Source organism: Corvus brachyrhynchos, unplaced genomic scaffold (assembly GCF_000691975.1).
Source record: "Corvus brachyrhynchos isolate BGI_N302 unplaced genomic scaffold, ASM69197v1 scaffold139, whole genome shotgun sequence".
NCBI lineage: Eukaryota > Metazoa > Chordata > Aves > Passeriformes > Corvidae > Corvus > Corvus brachyrhynchos.
The window spans coordinates 377,734-394,715 of NW_008246062.1; the positions used below are offsets into that span (position 1 = coordinate 377,734).

The 16,982-nt window shown below is 43.6% G+C and overlaps 1 protein-coding gene across 7 annotated transcripts in view; it reads right to left on the minus strand.

Annotated features, from left to right (window-relative positions):
* UNC13B (unc-13 homolog B) overlaps positions 1-10,641 on the minus strand; it is a 181,206-nt gene extending 170,565 nt beyond the window's left edge. For 4 of the 7 annotated variants that reach the window (XM_017746603.1, XM_017746600.1, XM_017746601.1 and 1 more), the window contains exons 1-4: positions 10,621-10,641; positions 9,489-9,588; positions 5,543-5,660; positions 4,478-4,601 (exon numbers count right to left, since the gene is read on the minus strand). In XM_017746603.1, the coding sequence (XP_017602092.1) occupies positions 4,478-4,601; positions 5,543-5,660; positions 9,489-9,588; positions 10,621-10,624 (346 nt within the window). In that variant the 5' untranslated portion in view covers positions 10,625-10,641. The remainder of the gene's footprint in view (positions 1-4,477; positions 4,602-5,542; positions 5,661-9,488; positions 9,589-10,620) is intronic. The other 3 variants (XM_017746605.1, XM_017746602.1, XM_017746604.1) reach the window with 1 other exon arrangement.
* Between the last annotated feature and the right edge of the window lie 6,341 nt (positions 10,642-16,982).

Genomic DNA, 16,982 nt, shown 5'->3' on the forward strand with positions numbered 1-16,982 from the left:
CTTAGAGACCTCTAGCTTGGCAACAACCAGGCATTTCAGCCCTAAAGCTTTTCTTCTCCTCAGGTTTGGTGGTCCTTGCTCTGAGCCTTGCACATCACCTTGTGCCTTCTGAGTTTTTCCAAGCTAGCAAGTACTGGGCTGGTGCAACACCCAGCTTGGCAGGAGTGAGAACAAGAGCTGAAACCAAAAGTGATACCCTCCCCACTTTCCTACAAGTGTTCACCTAGCTTCCCCTCTTCCCAGCTCCAAATTCTTCCCTTTCCCAATGTATGGGAATCTTCACAAGTTCTCACTGAAATGACTTTGCTGAACTGAGTTTTTCTTTCTGTTCGGTTCCCAAGACACTGTAACGAAGCACATTTACCCCACTGCATGGTTAGATGCAGAGCAGCATGCTCCCAGCCTGGGAGTGTTGAGAACACTAAAAGCATCTTCACTCCAATTATGAACTAGAAACTGCCTGGCACAGAACCAAACTGCGGTAGTTTGGGAGCCAAAAGCATTTTTGAGTACTGCATCCTGTGAGGGATTTGTACACAGTCACTGCACTTCTAAAAAAGAGGGACAGAGTAAAATTGCTATCAAAGAGAACAATTTTACACTTGAAAAGAAGCATCCTGAAAAGTCTGTGCCAACACACACTCACTGCATCAAAACAATAATAAGATTGTCTTCTCCCTACCAGAAAATTTTCTAAACCAACCAAGGAAAGCTGTATCCCTTCCTTGTCTGTCTTGTTCCAAAGAAGAAACAGATAGGATCAGAGGAGAAAGTGGCTCCAGCCTGTCTTGGCTAACAACCACTTCTTGCCATGAAGAAGGCAGTTTATTGCTACTTTTAAAAGACTACCAGGCACAAAAATGCTTCTCACCCTAAAGGTTAATATCAGCTCTCACTAATGTTTCACATTTCCCGTCCTCTTTGTTGCACTTTCATAGCAGAGGATTTTCAGTTGTTCTGTTTCTGAGAGACTGAACATTCAAGAACATGGGGCTGGCAGAGAGCATGAGATGACAGCCTGGTCCCCAGCACTGCAGGCCATCATACAGGTATGCAACACAGAAGGGCCCACGGATCTGCCCTCCCTGTACAGCATGTGCTGAAGTCACACTAACTGACCACAAGGCAACAGCTGCATCTGGAACATGCAGTGGGACACACAGGGGACATATGAAGGCCACCATCAATGTTCTTTGTCCCATTACAAATCTGGCCATTGACAAAGTTTAACTCCTGCATGACCTCAGGAAAGCTTATCTTCTGTCACCAGGAGCAGAGACTAAACTCCCACCAGTCTTTGTTAGGAGACAACTGCTTCCCAACTCCAAGCCTGGTAAATACTTGAAAACAAATTCATATGAAAAAAAAAAATTTAAAAATCCCTAAGTTGCCTTCATCGTGTACTACTACTATGAGCATCAGCATGTTTTGCATTAATTTCAGCTTTAGCGGTTGCCAGTCTCCAGAATACCAGGAGACGAGATACCAGGAATGAAGAACCTTGAATGTATCAGGTGGAAGCAGAAGCAGCAAACTAATACAGGATAAATATAGTGCAAACAACAAACCAGTTTCTAAATCTCTTTGCATACCCGATCATGTTTTACATTAATGACTTCAGCTTTTCTGGTTTTCAAATTCATTTATTCTCTTTTACAAACCCTTAAAAACCTCTCAAGCTCCACCTAAATACAATGAAATATTTTAAATACATCGAATAACCTGGCGTACTGCATCTGTGTGCATCTAAACGAGACAGCAGCCAGAAATGATAGAAAAACGACAGAAGCACAGCCAAACAGGAGAACACACAGGTTTTTTTAAAGCTGCTATCCCAGGCAGCAGTGTTTTACCCAACTTGAAAAGCAGCACAAGCTGTACATGAGCCCACACATCACTCTCATTCTCATGTATCTACAGTAGCCAGGAGATCTTCACCTGGGAAACGAAACATGATACACAATGTTCCTAAGTGTCACTCCAAACCTCCTGTTATTAAAATCTTGCCTCTACGGCCCAGCTGCTGACTTAAGAACTTCCACAACACATCAGTGATCCATTTAGTTCCCTGTGTAGGTTTAAAGCAGCAGTTCCCAACTCCTATGACAGAGAATTTTAACATGTAGGGCACTAAGAATCCATATTGCTGCCATCCAGCTGAAGGGAACTGACCTGCGAATCCCTTGGGAGAGATGCAGAGGCAGTGCTGTGAGCTCCATGCACCCCTCCAAGTCCCACAGCACCAGGGCAAGGAGACAGAGCCTAATCCATGGTGCAGAGTCCTTCTCTGTCCCAGAGATGATGGCAGAAGACACTTAGTCATGGTTTGAGGGGAAACACCACAGGAGAGGGTGACATGGGTAGATGCCAATTTCTAGAGGAATATCACACACCCTTAGCGTCTCCTGCTTTTCAACCCGCTTCTGACCTTGCCATGGCACCTCAGACTGAAAATGGAGATCAAAGCAAAAACTGCAGCACTCTTCAAGAGAAGAGCACCCTTTGAAGAGCTAACTCATGCACCCATTTTTTCCTAGACATTGTGCAACCCTGGACAGGCAGACAACTTTTCACATTCTAAAACAAAAACCCTTCAACACAGTAATATGGAATCTGTGTTATTCCACTATTTCGCATGGTAAGCAAAGAAATAAGTAATAGGTGTGCTTTAAATGATCAATTGTGTCAAAACCAGAAGAATCAGGAAGTCTTTTTACTTATTTACTGCTCTGAATGAAATTCTACTTCTCCAAATATAAAAATGTAAAATAGTAGTATAAATCACCCCAAAATAAACAAAGAAAAACTCCTCTGAGTATAGTAGTAGGGAGAAAACACATGATTACCTGAAGTATTTTGATTTTTAAAATTCAGATGTTCTAACGCATCTACATGGAATCTGTTTTCTTATACTTGAAAAAAATACCTCAAAATGCAAGCAGTCCAGAATATGAATTGCAGAACAAAGCAAATTCTCTTTTGGACCCTCTCTGAATACAAAGGGAGACACCAGAACTTTATTTTGTTTTAAAGCAGTAACAGTTTACAAGCAAGCATGTCAGAATGAACTTAGATGAGAAGGCAGTGGCTACAAGCCTTGCCTTCAGCTCCGTGTGCTTGTTCTGTCCCTCCCAGAAGCCTCAACATTTGTCCCAAAGAACCAAGATTTCCTTGTGAGGTGAAACAGGCTTGTTCCTCCTCTTGCATAACAAGTAATTTCAGTAATAAACTTCCCATGGGCAGCAGCAGTGAAACACCAGGATATTTCCATGGGGAAGAGGGATGGCTCCTGACCAACATCAGACAGCTGTCAGGACAGCTGTGGTGTCAGGGTACCTCCTCCCCTTTGCACACTGGACTGTAGTTAAAGAGCAGTGCCACTACATCTACAGAACACTGCTCCCCCTGACGTACATCCATCCAGGGGACTGTGCACTCACAACACAAAAGACAATTTGTACTGACTCCCCAACTGCAGGGCAAAGGCCTGCATCCTCCCCTCCACCAGGAAGCGGGGTATGAGACCCACAGATGTCCTAACTTCTTCCCACAACAGATGGACAATCCTGACAGGGGCTGACCAAACGCCAGTGCCTGCACAACTGCTCTACCTCTGCTTACAGCACAATACAAATTGCTCACACTGACTGGGGCTTTGCAGCAAAAAGGATGCACCAGGCAGAGGGAGAGAGATGAGCCTTACAATGACGGAACACTTTGAAACACTTCAATGCTCAGTGCATGAAAAAAAAATAGCACAAACCCCAAAAACATCACCTCTGTTCTTGATCCCAAGCATCAGGTGAGAGCTGGAAAGAGAAGTTAAGCCTGGGATGCATTTTGGCTAAGGACTTACTTTTGGGGTTTATTTGGTTTGGGGGTTTTTGTTTGCTTAAGTAAAATAAAATTTTAAAATTACTTACAACTTTACTTGACATCAGTTTGCTCCAATTAGCTGCTTTTCCATATTCTGTATTTTTCAACCACAAGTAATTGCCAGAAAGGCAGTTCTTACAACATTAAGTTATTTATATACTCTGCTAATGATGATGTTCAGGAGCACTAAGCATTAAAGTTTCACTAACTGAACTGCACATGTCTGAGAGGCCTACGTGCATTCACCACAGAACAGCTCTAACAACACACTCTGCCTCTTCTACAGTCAAATTTGTCTAGATTCAAAGAAGCAAATGCTCCCTGCTTAGGAAGAAAATGTGTGAACACAATCCTGAAACACTATCAGAAGAAAAAACTGCTGCTAGTCTAAATATTCCAGCACTCAGGGACTTTCAAATATTTCGTACTTATTCAGATCTTTTTAGAAAGAAGCCAAACAAAAAATGAATACGAGCCACATGACCTCCACTAAACTACACTGACAGAACTGAGAATGAACACAACTTGATTATAAACCTCAAGTTGTTCCCACTTTCTCTCCACTGTCAGCATCCTGGGTAAGTTATGGAAATGTACTCACCAAATGGTAATTCAAATCTTGTGTCCAGCAAAATTTTATGAGGAGTTGGGTTTTTGGTTCCACAGATTTCATCATGTTTCATTACAACTTCTGCCTCCAGCGTAGACCACTCCCCAGGACCTTCCTATGAATCAAAACCCTTAAGTGAACAAACATTCAAGTCTAAAGAACTTTATGCACCAACTCTCACACATTTGCTAAAAGAGTTCAAAAAGAGCTTTACGACATTATCAACTCTATTTTAACATCAAATTACATCCATTCAGCATGCACTGGCTTTTTCCTTCAAACTGGATTTTTTCCAAATCTCAGAGGCATCTACCAGGGCAAGCACCAAAAAGAAGTACTGCCTTCTCAGTGGAACTGCAAAGGTAAACCCTCAAAGGCAGGACTAAGGAGTGCCTGGACAGCAAGAGAAATTGAGCACCAGCAGACCTCACAGCCACACTGCAGGGCACCTCCACTCTTTTCCTTTTATGGAAAATATAATCTATCTCTCCCTGTTCAAATCCAATAATCTCCTAAGTAAATACCCTGAAATTTGAGTTAAAAATGCTTAGCTGCAACAACTGCCAAACTCAGTAGTTAGGGTAGTCACAGTCATTGGCACATCCTACTTCCTACTTCTGTCCATATGTATCAGCACAGGTAGACACCTTTTAACATTGCAACCAGAAGCCGTACGAAGATACTGCATATATGCTCTGGGCCTATCTTGTCAGCTGGAAAAGGCAGAGGTCTTTAGCAGTAAGTCATAAAAATCTGAGCATCAGACTAAGCAGTCAGTCCTTAATATTTCAGACACTTGTCTGTTATGTGCTCCTAAACAGATCAGGCCCTAATTCTTGAGTCCACACAAGTGAAATGACCCCTGTGTAAGCTCAGTTGTGATTTCTCTTCAAAATCAAAACCAATGTGATGAGACAGCCCTCTCTGCTCACTCAGCCTTTCTGACTTTCCAAGTGGAAGTTTTGCTGAGGAGCTGAGTCTGGGCTGCATCAGGCCAGATTTTTAACACACTGATTATCAACACTGGAGCAAATAAAGGTTCTCTGTCAGCTTAACCTCATCAGATTGGTGAATGGCCTTCAGAGCAATCCACACAGTCCCAACCAGGGTGTCCCATATCAGTCCTTTGTTCCATACTTCCACAATTAGGCCCAGGTCCAGCCGACTGATCTCACTGCAAGAAAAGTAAAGGCAGCACAGATGAGAAAAAAGCAGAATACCATCTAATTTTGTTTAATGTTCTGCATTACCACCATGACTATACCACTGAACACAGAGCTGTGTCAAGCTACACAGAGCTCCTGGAAGCATGTAGCTGAGGCTGCTCATACTCACAGGGAACACCAGTTTCTAGTAATTCACAGTTTAATACTAATTACACAAAGAGTGCAAACTAAAACCCTGAACTATGTCATGCATGAACTGCCAGTTGGGAACTCATCTCTGCAGCTATGTACACAGGAGGAGGAAGTGTACCTTGGACCAAAACCTAGAGGTGAGCTATTCTTTGTCATCAGGCACCCCATTTCTAACAGAGTGGGTGTCTCCCTTGGCAGCACAGCAACACAAGTGTACTCTGGAAGGTGCAAACATGCCAATACTTACCTGTGAGTGGAGCTACTCCGTGCCAAAAGTAACAGTCCCAAATCTAACATAGCTGCATCAGAAGCACTAACTATTGCTCGGAGCTCTGTTGCACCACTTCTTCTCCAGCACCAGCTACTTCCACATGGCCACTGAGTGACAGGTTCTTGGAAATACTGATCTGAAGGTTTTCACAAACATCTCTCCTCTCATTAACAAAAGGATGCATCTCAAATTTGCTCCTTCTCAGTGTTTTATAGCATTTATGCCTCGCTTTTGCATGCTGGTTTATAACATGCTTACGTCAGAACAGCCTTATACATACACAGCAGACACGGGTAAAAACAACAGAGAAGAATCCTGAGCTGTCTGTTGATACCACAGCTGTCTCCCACTTATGAAGAAAGGCTATCCCCTGTAATTTTTCGATCTCAGGGCCTCCCTTTACTGCAACTGTTAATCCCCTTTATTTTAACTGTTAATGTTAAAAAGTAGCTATCTTGGACAGTCAGTGCTGCTGCCCTCTGCCCAAATATATCCATGTTACAACTATCAAGGAAATTTAAAAAGCATTTTACTCCCTTATAGACTGTCACCACATCCAAAATAAGAAAGAACTGCTGCGATAAATCCAAGCATCCACTTGAACTTTGCCTCCTTCTCGCAACTAAAAGAGAACATCATATCTACAAGGTTCAAGACAAACCCTACAGCTACAGTAAAGCACATTAATGTCTACTTTAAATCCAAGTGCTTCTGTTCTTGTTTGAGATGCAGGAATTGAGGTCAGCAGTGTTCAGTATTTGGGTGGCTCAGTCTGCAACAGTTCAAAATCAAGCTCTTACAACCCTTCTATGAGTTTACTGCTAGCATCTTGTAATCAAGTCTCCAGCATCCTCTGTTCTGATAGGGTTACTCAGTATGGCCAACAGCTCTACCAGCACTGCTCTGCCCTCACCCTGCTTGATACTCATCTGATTTGCAGGCTGATGATGACTGGCTGTCTGCTGGTTGGAATACTGTGAGGCTAGAAAGGGAAGGGAAGGAAGAAATACTCTGTTTTCAGTCACAGTGTCAAACCACGTACTTTGCCTCAACATATGCTGTCAGAGCAAGATATTGGTCATGATACACCCGGAGAGAACTCCAAAGGACAGGTCACCAGGTTAGAATAATAAATAAAATGCATTTCTGTACAGTGGCTTTGATTGCCTTTGTGTCTCCCTTTCTCCACCTTCTGGTTAGATGCAGAACAGCTTCTAAGAACAAAAGAGCTGAGACCAAAATTTGGTATCCCTCCCTTTCCATACGCACAAATAAATAAAGGCATTTCTCACAACTTCAACACCAATTTAATCACTGCCTTCTAAACATCAGTTTGCACTTTCACTCGAGGTGTTTCCTGCAAATATGCAGCAAATACGCAGCAAATATGCAGTTCTTTTAGAACTCCTTCAAAATTTGAAGATGTCCCCAAGGAATACGTGGAAGTGCTTCACTGGTCTGGTAAATAACCAAATCTCAAACAACCCCAGAGCCCCAAATTCTGCAGTGTTACATCTCACAAAGAGTTTGGAGCAAAACCAACAAACACAGACGGGAAGCATTTTTTTGCTTTTAGTCTATTCTTCCACTATGCTTCATGAAAAAGGTAAACACTGCACAGACAGTAAAAGCATCCTTCCCTTGGGGAAACACTGCTGTGCTCAGAATCCTTTTCCAACTCCAGAAAGAAAAACAGCAAACTAGAGAACAGCAGTATTGGAATACCAGCGCTATTTCCCCTAGGACAACTTGATGTACACAGGATCATGCAAAACACATTCGTTCCCACATGTAATATATCTGTTATGAAGAGACACCAGAACTACTGTGCAGTTGCCTGGCTAAAGCAGGGACAATAATGGCGAGGTAGTTCAGCTAATATTCTGCTTCCATATCCCCTAGCAACTAATTATGGAGCGTCTCAGTGACCTTACAGCGCGCTAGCTAAGCTCCCAGCTGATACCAGAGTGCAGCTTCAGGAGCTGCTTGAAAGGAGGGAGGAGGAGCAACCACAGGAGCCTTCATCCAACACATGCAAGTGCTGTCCTTGAATCACAGCTGAGAAGTCTCCTCTGTAGCTGGCCATGTTTAAAGTCAGCTCCTGCCCACAGGATGAGCACAAATCACGAGCAAAAACAGTTAGTAGTTTGGGTATGGGTGTGTGATTTGGAGGACAGGTACAATTCCTTATCCCAGCCTTACCCAGCCCTGAATGTTTCACATCAGTGACAGCCATGGCCTCTGTCTGACCAGGAGCTGCAGAGCTGAGCAGATGGTGGTGTTCAGGAGGATGTGTGTTTCACCAGATCCCAAAGGACAGGCTCCAAACTATCTGTGCAGGAGCACACACCTCTCGCGCTGCTCCAAAAGCAGAGTGCCACCAAATAAGGGAGGCGGGAGCACAGCTATGATGGAAACACTGTACTGACCCAGGTGACCTCCTTAACCCTGAGGTAACAACCTGCCACTTTCAGCTGAGGAGAAACAAACAGCTGCTGGATTAGGAAACATATTCACAAAATTCCGTGGGTGTCTCTTAGTACAGATACTATGTAAATACCTCAAACCCACTCAGAAACAGCAGCACTAGCTTTGACCCCACAAGAATACAACATCATTCCCCCCCATTTAGTAAATTTAGTTCAATTTGCCTTACAAAGCTATAGAAACAGAAGCAGATGCAGTATAATCAATAAGTCATTCATCCACCAGAAAAAAAAAAAACCAAACAAACACCATTTTAAAAGATACTGGGAAATCCTTGGCTACATGTGAGGTCTATGAGGACCAAAGCAAATCAGAAGTGCCAACTGCAGCAGAAACCCCGGAAAAGCTGGAACAAACTGGTTCTGCTGCTCCCAACTGAGGTAACCAGGATTACCAACTAGAGGCCCTGCATGCACTAACAACAGCCCTTAATTGCCCTGACCAGCCTCTCCAGGGACCGACACCCTCTTCCCACGCCCATTTAAACTCAGCTATGGGCCTTTGGTCCTTGCCTAAGCTGTGCTGTACGGGCGTGTGTGTGTCTCTCGAGTTTACAGGCACAGCTGTGCATATACTGGCCAAGGACAACATCAATCCAGACCCAACCCACACAGTAACTCCCCAGCTCAACCTCACACTTGGCTCCTCACTACAGATCTGACTGGCAACTGCCAGTCCATGGCACCTGCAGAGACAATCTCCCAACACACATCCTCCACCACAGGACAATGTGTACAACAGGAAAGAAAATTATTTAGGTTGTAAGTATTTAGGCTTATTGACCCAAATACTCTGATTCATACACACACGAACAGCTCTGTATGAACACCAGGGCTGCAGAAGGATCCAACCATGAGCACCTTGTGCTGTGCACCACCATACTTACAACATAAAATCCTGTTCCCAGCAGGGTTGGTCACCTCGCACGGCCACTGTCGTGCTCTTCACATTTTGCACTTTCAGGGTCACATACGTATTGAATTTATCTGGGGAACAATACACAAAATGTTATCTCCATCGTTATACCCTTTCATCACATCACCTGCAACACTGCAAGGTTTTCAGTTAGTAGAGTACATCCAGAGAGACTCCAAATGAAAAGCCCGTATCGAAAGATACCATTGGGTTTCAAAAGTCAAATGTTCAAGATGTTTTTCACCTGCACCAAATTTTCAGTCACAGTTTTTTTAGAAATCCAAGCACAAATGAACAAAAACACGCAACTGTTCATTTGCAGTGACACATGGACAAAGAGTGTAAAATCCTAAAGAACACACTTAGTATGATGCTGCTCCTGAAATGCAGACAAGAGGAAAAAGAGACAGTCTGAAGGCACAGGACCCATCATGAATACCAAGCAGAGTGAAAAACAAACTCGCAAAACATACAAACAAGAGGTTGGGTTGGTCATACCACATCTTCCCTTCTGACTCAGTTGCTCTCTCAGCCCCAACCCAGTCTTCCACCTATCAGTCCACAAAGAACTTTACAGGCCAGTCAGGGGCAGAAGAAAAATACGGACTTATTGTTAAGTGTGCTGAAACTGACCTGACCTAGGAAAACCATATTACACTCACATCTTGACAAGCCGGCCTCTGTTTAGATGTTTTGCTTTTTATTTTAAATCTGAAGAAAAATTCTGGAAGAACTTTTTTCCAAGCAGCAAAGCACAGACACATTCAAAGTTTGAATATCAGCACCCAAGAATGAATAAACTCCCTTTTAAGGGGAGTTATCACCTCAGGCCTATCCATCAGTTTCAAACAGCCTGGAACAACATGCTAAGTACCCAGAAAGCAGTGCACATATTTTAATACTTCAATGTTCTGCTGCATCTACTCCCAGTGTTTGATCTCAGTCAATTTTAATACTGTCAAAATTTCCCATGGAAAACAAACATGTAACAGCCAACGTGGCTTTACAAAGGGGAAATCAGGGCAGACAAATGTGATGACCTTCTATGACAGGGCTAAAGCACTGGTGGATGGGGCAGAGTAACTGACATTGCATGGACTTACGCATTTGACATTGTCCTGAACAACATCCTTGTCTCTGTATCAGAGCGCCACGGATATGATGGATGGAGTACTCTGTGGATAAAGAACTGGCTTGTCTGGCCCCACCCAAAGACTTGTGGTCAGTGATTCGTTGTCCACTTGGTGACCAGTGACAAGTGGTGTCCCTCAGGGGTCAGAACTGGGGCTGATACTGTTCAGTATCTTTGTTGGTGACAGGGACAGTGGGATCAAGGGCATCCTCAGCAAGTTCACTGATGACACAGAGCTGTGTGGTGCAGTTACACTCGGGAGGGAAGGGATGCCATCCAGAGGGACTGGACAGCCTGGAGAGGTGGGACTGCGCAAACCTCATGAAGCTGGTTGATGAGTAACTCAACGTAAGCCAGGAATGTGTGCTTGCAGCCCAGAAAGCCAAATGTATCCTGGGATGCATCCAAAGGAGCATGGGCAGCAGGTCAAGGGAGGCAACTCACCCCCTCTACCCTTGTGACATCCCACCTGGATTACTGCATACAGTTCTGGTGACCCCAGCATTGAGAAGGACATGGAAGTGCTGGAGCAATTCCACAACGTTGGTAAGAAGAGTGGAGCACCTCCCCTATGAAGACAGGCTCAGAAAATTGGGGCTGTTCAACCTGAAGAAGAGGTTATGTGGAGATCTCACAGCAACCTTCCAGTATCTGAAGGGGCCTACAGGGAATCCAGAAAGGGACCCTTCATCAGGGACTGTAGTGATAGGGAATAATAGATACAAATTGAAAGGGGATATTTAGTTAGATATTGGGAAGAAATCCTTTATTGTGAAGGCGTTTATTGTGAACACTGGCATAGGTTCCCCAAGGAGGTTGTGGATGCCCAGTCCTGGTAGTGTTCAAGGCCAGGTTGGATAAGGCACTGGGCAACGTGATCTAGTGGGAGGTGTCCCTGCCCATGGCATGGGACTAGATCATTCTTCATGTACCTTCCAACTCCTTAATATTCTACGATTGTATGATTGTCATGCGTCATTGCTGTGGGTTTCTATAGCACACTTACTTCTGAACCACAGACTGTAAATTCTGGGTGTCACCAGCTGTTTGCTTTTGTTTTATTATGCAGACACAAAACCTAGCGGAAGGGATTTTAATTCCAAGCACAGACATTATGGACTGCCACGTAAGAGAATGATTCACTTCTGCAGTTCCATCCAGCAATCCTAGTCAAGATCGAGAAGGCACTAAATCCACAGAAGCACACACCAGTTCTTCTTACTGGACATTTTCAGACCCTGTTTTGAACAGGGACAGAGGCAGGATGAGATGAAAGGGCTGGGTGGGTGTGGAAGGGTGACAGTAAAGGAACACATTTTGACATTCATCACCTGTTCAGGTCACGTATAAAAGACAGATGTTTCTTACCACCGTGACACCAGGTCACAGCCCCAAGTTTTCTACTAACTCAAGCCGCCTGGATTCTCAAGGTAGATTATGTCACTCCTAAGGAGAACATGGAGGAGCTGAGAGGAGGTGGAGGAAAACCAGAGGGAGCAGCACAAACAGCAGTGAGAGAGCAGGGGTCCCCATTGCTGCAAACAAGCAGGAGAGCATGGCTTACCTGGTGGTCCATGGAGTTTAGCTTTTTTTACTGTAAAGAGAAAAAAGGAAAAGAACAAAATAAGAGGCTGTTAGTGATTTTGTCCTGCTACAGTCTCCTTTGAGTTAAAGCATCACAGTGCATCATATTAACTGGCCAACATCCCCTGCACAGTCCTGGCAGCTGGAAATCCACATTCAGTTAAACAGATCTGGAGACAAAAAGTCCTTTGTACCCGATGGCACCTCTTGAAAGTGATGCATTTAAAAAACAATCACAGGCTTAATGTTTGGAAAGCAGTGTGATATGGTTAATGCAAAGCAATCTCAAAATCCGTCCTTTGCAACCAGAAGTTACTGCTGCCTAGCAAGATGTCATTTCATACCACCTCACTTACAAAGTTACTTATAAACACTCTAGAAGAAAGAAACATTTCTTTGTATACAAAGAAATTCTAACGCTGTATAGCAGACTTTCAACCACAAATTGAAAATAATCAAGCCAGAATAGCAGCTCCATAAGTAACTCTACACTGTGACACTGTCAATTAAATTAAATAAGCCAAACAAACAGCAGTGTAAACTCAAATGTCATTTTTACAAGCTCTACTCTGTTAATTTAATTCCAGGACAGTATTTATACATAAAAATAGAATTGTTAAAACATAAAACAGTATTGGCTCTTATCTCACCAGATGGAGAAGGTCCATGTCTACCTAGGGGAGATTTTGTTTACATTTCCCTTTTGCAAGCTCATATCCTCACTAGAATTGCTAAGTGTAAGCACTAAGAGAAGACATCTCTAGGCTCCAGCTAGTTTCCCCACTGGAAAACTAACACTAAGATGAAAACATATTTAACAAGCTAGGAAGCAAGATATACCAGAGAGCAAAAATACTTAAAAGCTGGTGCAGTGAAGTTTCCTTCAGAAAACAGAGCTGCCAATACTTATTAGAGGTTCATAGTGTCCAACTCACAAGACAAAAGTTCTAGAAAGAAACATCAAAAACTTAAATTTAAAAAAAATGCCCTGACACAGTTACACGCAGAGCTGCAAGGGAGTGTGATGATGGAGAACAGTCTTGCTATTTGAGAAATTCTCCTTTGTGAGCATTTACAGTCCAGGTAGATGTTTGCAAGAAGGAAAATGCTGTACCAGGTACAGTACAAACTGTACTGTTAAAAGGGCTATAGTTTTCACCTAGACTGACAAGGCCAACAAGCCTTTAGGTCCAAAATAAGTTGGTTCCTTTTTTCCCAGATTCAGGGCCTGAAGCATTCCTGACGCTAAACCTAACGGTGCAAGCAAAACATACAATAGTGTGGGCCAGTGTTCTTGCTGACTGAAGATACAGATGCCTTTTAATCTCCAAATCAGTCTGTTTAACCTTTGAGAAATATGCAGGACAATCTACCCACTTTCTAGGCTCCTCTGCATACCACACAAAAGCAGACATTTCATGAAATACTGCCCTGGAGTGGGCAGGCACCAGCTTATCTGTGAACCCCCCCTCTCCCCTCCTTTGCAAGAGGCAGGAGACAAAGAAGTGCATGTGCTAGGGGAAGAAAAGGCAAAGGAGGGCAGGGGACACACAGGAAGCTTCAGCTCCACTACTGTTAGCAGGGAAGCACAGGTAACCCCAGTGCAGAAATTTGGTATTATTTGCTAAAAAGGCAGCTGGAGTGGGCCACTGGCTCCTAAACACAGAGAAAAGACAGCCTCAGCAGCGGTAATAGGCAAACTAAGAGAAAGATGCCGTTTGTACATTGCAGTCACAGCCTCTAAATATTCAGAGGTTCCTTTGATGAAAGGCAGCAAGCCTTGCACTGCCTGGACAGCTGAGAGGGGTGTCTGTGTGGGGCTTCAGCAAGAGCTGTCCCGGGGCTTGAAGCAACAAGGATATCCCAGCGAAGCAGCCAGACTAAACAAAGATCCGAAGCCTCCTACAGACTCACGTGACAAAAATGGAATCTTTAGTAACTCCCCGGAATGAGCACCAGACCTCTAGAAAAACTGCATGTAACAAATCACACCTTTAGCCACAGAAACAGAACTTATAACTAAGGGCTGAATCGCAAACCTGGGAGTCTCATCTCACCAGTAATTCTTTCACTCTATCTGCAAGCCTGCACAGCATGTCCAGAAAGTTCCCATGAAAAGTGACTTGGACATGGTTTTGTTTTGTTAGCCCCACAGGAAAGCATTTCCTAGGGGTGCAGAAAGCATTGCAATGATGCAGCTCCCAGAACATCTCCCAGGACTGGCTGGGAGACTGCAGGATTTCCCATATAAGAGCTTGAATTTCTGGGAGTTCAGAGCTGGAATGGGCTTCTAGGCATGGCTAAGGCCCAGCCTGTTTGCCAGCCCAGGGAATTTGCAGGTCAGATGCATTGCACTGAAGACCATGAACCATGCCATGAAGGACCACAGCTTTCCAAAGGAGCACTACTAGGAAAACTTGTCTACACCCGTTCCTTCCCTCTGGTTAGAGCTCCTCTATGCCAAGCACTCAAGGAAGGACTCAAAGGTGTTATGAAGCTCTACAGAAGCCTGATGCACCAATTAGTCAGCATTACAGCAAAGGCTGAAAAGTCATTGCTACATGATGAAGTACGACAGTACTTTGAAATAAAGCCATGTGTAACAGTACATTTTTATAATATAAAATCTCATTTTTATAATATAAAACCCATACCACAAAACGAAACCATTCTCTAGAGCACCCAACACCACCAGGTTTTACAGGTACAGTCGCTCCTGCATTGCCACAAAGCAAAAACCTAACATAATGTAAGTTAATGATCTAGATGAGGTATTTCCTGACTCACTCCCAGTTATCCCACAGTACTCCTAGTCTCTGGGAAAGGAGCATTTTTAAACCAGCTGGAGATGTCAAGTTCTGTTCAGTTTCAAATAGCTTCTCTCAGAAAACTGGGCAGCACACAAAGTCCATCCATTCAGATGCAAACATCCAACTATGCCAATCCTGTGCCACTGCACAGGACAAGCAGGATACAAGGGAGGGAATGAAAATTATACCAAATTAGAAAGGAAGGCAAGACCTAGTGCTTTGCACTGCCATGTGCAAGCACTTCATGAGACAGATGCACAGGGATGCACCTGATCTCTCTGCACAGGAAGATTCACTTAATCTCCAAAAAAGACTTGAGCGTATCAGAGATACAGCTATTCCAAGGAGCTCTTAGAAAGTAGAAAAAACTTGATGTAAATATTAAATTCATCCAGAGATTTTTTTCCCTCTGAGCATCTCTCACCATTTTGGCATTACTCTAATAAAGAGACAAAAAAAAAAATTAAGTTTAAGTCTTGCCTGCAACTTAAAAAAGCAAAATAAAATAAAATTTAGTAAAAGCCACAGCAAGACTCCAGATGCTTTACAGCCTTCACTTACAAAGGACTAGAGGATCAGATAAACTCCTAAAGACTAGGAAAGGAAAATAAAAGCCAGGAATTGCAAAAAAAAAAGGACCAGAGTCACTGTGGAGGATGAAAAAACAATAGCAGAGCATACATCAGAGTATTCTTAAACTCACTTCTAAGGAGAAAGCCTTATCTACATATTTTTCAAATAGTTTGAATGATAGTATTTTTTCCTGAGCAGGTGCTACACACACCAGTAAGACAATTAAAATTAAGCATGACAAATTACTGCAAGGCTCAGAAAACATCCTGCTCAAACCTCCTCACACAGTCATACTAAGTTAAAAGGGAACCGAACACCTGCACATCCCAAATCACCTTTAACACTTGCTTGCAAGTGAGAGGAATGCAACACAGGGAGTGCCTGAGCAGATGGCCAAAAGATTACATTCTAACTAAATCCAGCACATGACTTACTACCCGATCACTCCCCACACTAGAACAAAACCTACATCCCTTCGCAGGGGACAATAAAGTGCCATGGAGGAGGGGCTGTGGGAGAAATTAGAAGAATGGAAAGGTGCAGTTTTAATTACCGCTTTTAAAAAGAAATGCAATGCTGAAAGCAGAGCATTCGAAAAGCATTTTCCTGATCAGCTATTTGAAAAATATCTTCCTCCTCCCTGTGAAACACAAATGCAGTATTAATGTGTTTTCGAGTGCACCCTAACTTCTACAGTAACTTTCCCAGCTGAACAGCAGAATCAATACATATTTCCATTTCACTCTGCTTTTCTCACCTTTTCCAGGTGCTCAGACTTCAGTGTACAGTGACATGTAGCACTGGGTGCAAAGGTTGCTTAAACAACAGAAATAAGAGACCACAGCAGGCTGCTGATACTACCCAAGGCTAGCTCAAAACACCGAATTCACAGCCTGTGCAGCCTCCAGCAGGCACATAGAAGGCAGGGGAACCCTTCTGGGAACGATGCAATGATTAGGCAGTGCTGCAGCCCTTCACATGTGTTACACTTTCTCTAACTGAGCCTTTGGAAACAGTTTTGCTGCCTGAACACTGAACTAGCAACTATAGCACATGTGCCCCATGGCAGAGCCAGAAACTCAACACCTCCCACTCACTTCTTGGAAGTTATTGATAAAATCCATGACAGGGTGGCAAGTGGCTCAAGACTGGCACTTTTAAACAAGGACTGCTCTGTCCCTGGAGATCCCACCCTGACCCACAAGGACCTTTCACAGAATCACAGAATGGGTCAGGTTGGAAGGGACCGCAAAGGGTCATCTGATCCAACCTCCCTGCTCAAGCAGGGTCATCCCAGAGCACATAGCACAGGATTGTGTCCAGAGGGCTCTTGAAAATCTCCAGTGAGGCAGACTCCACAACCTCT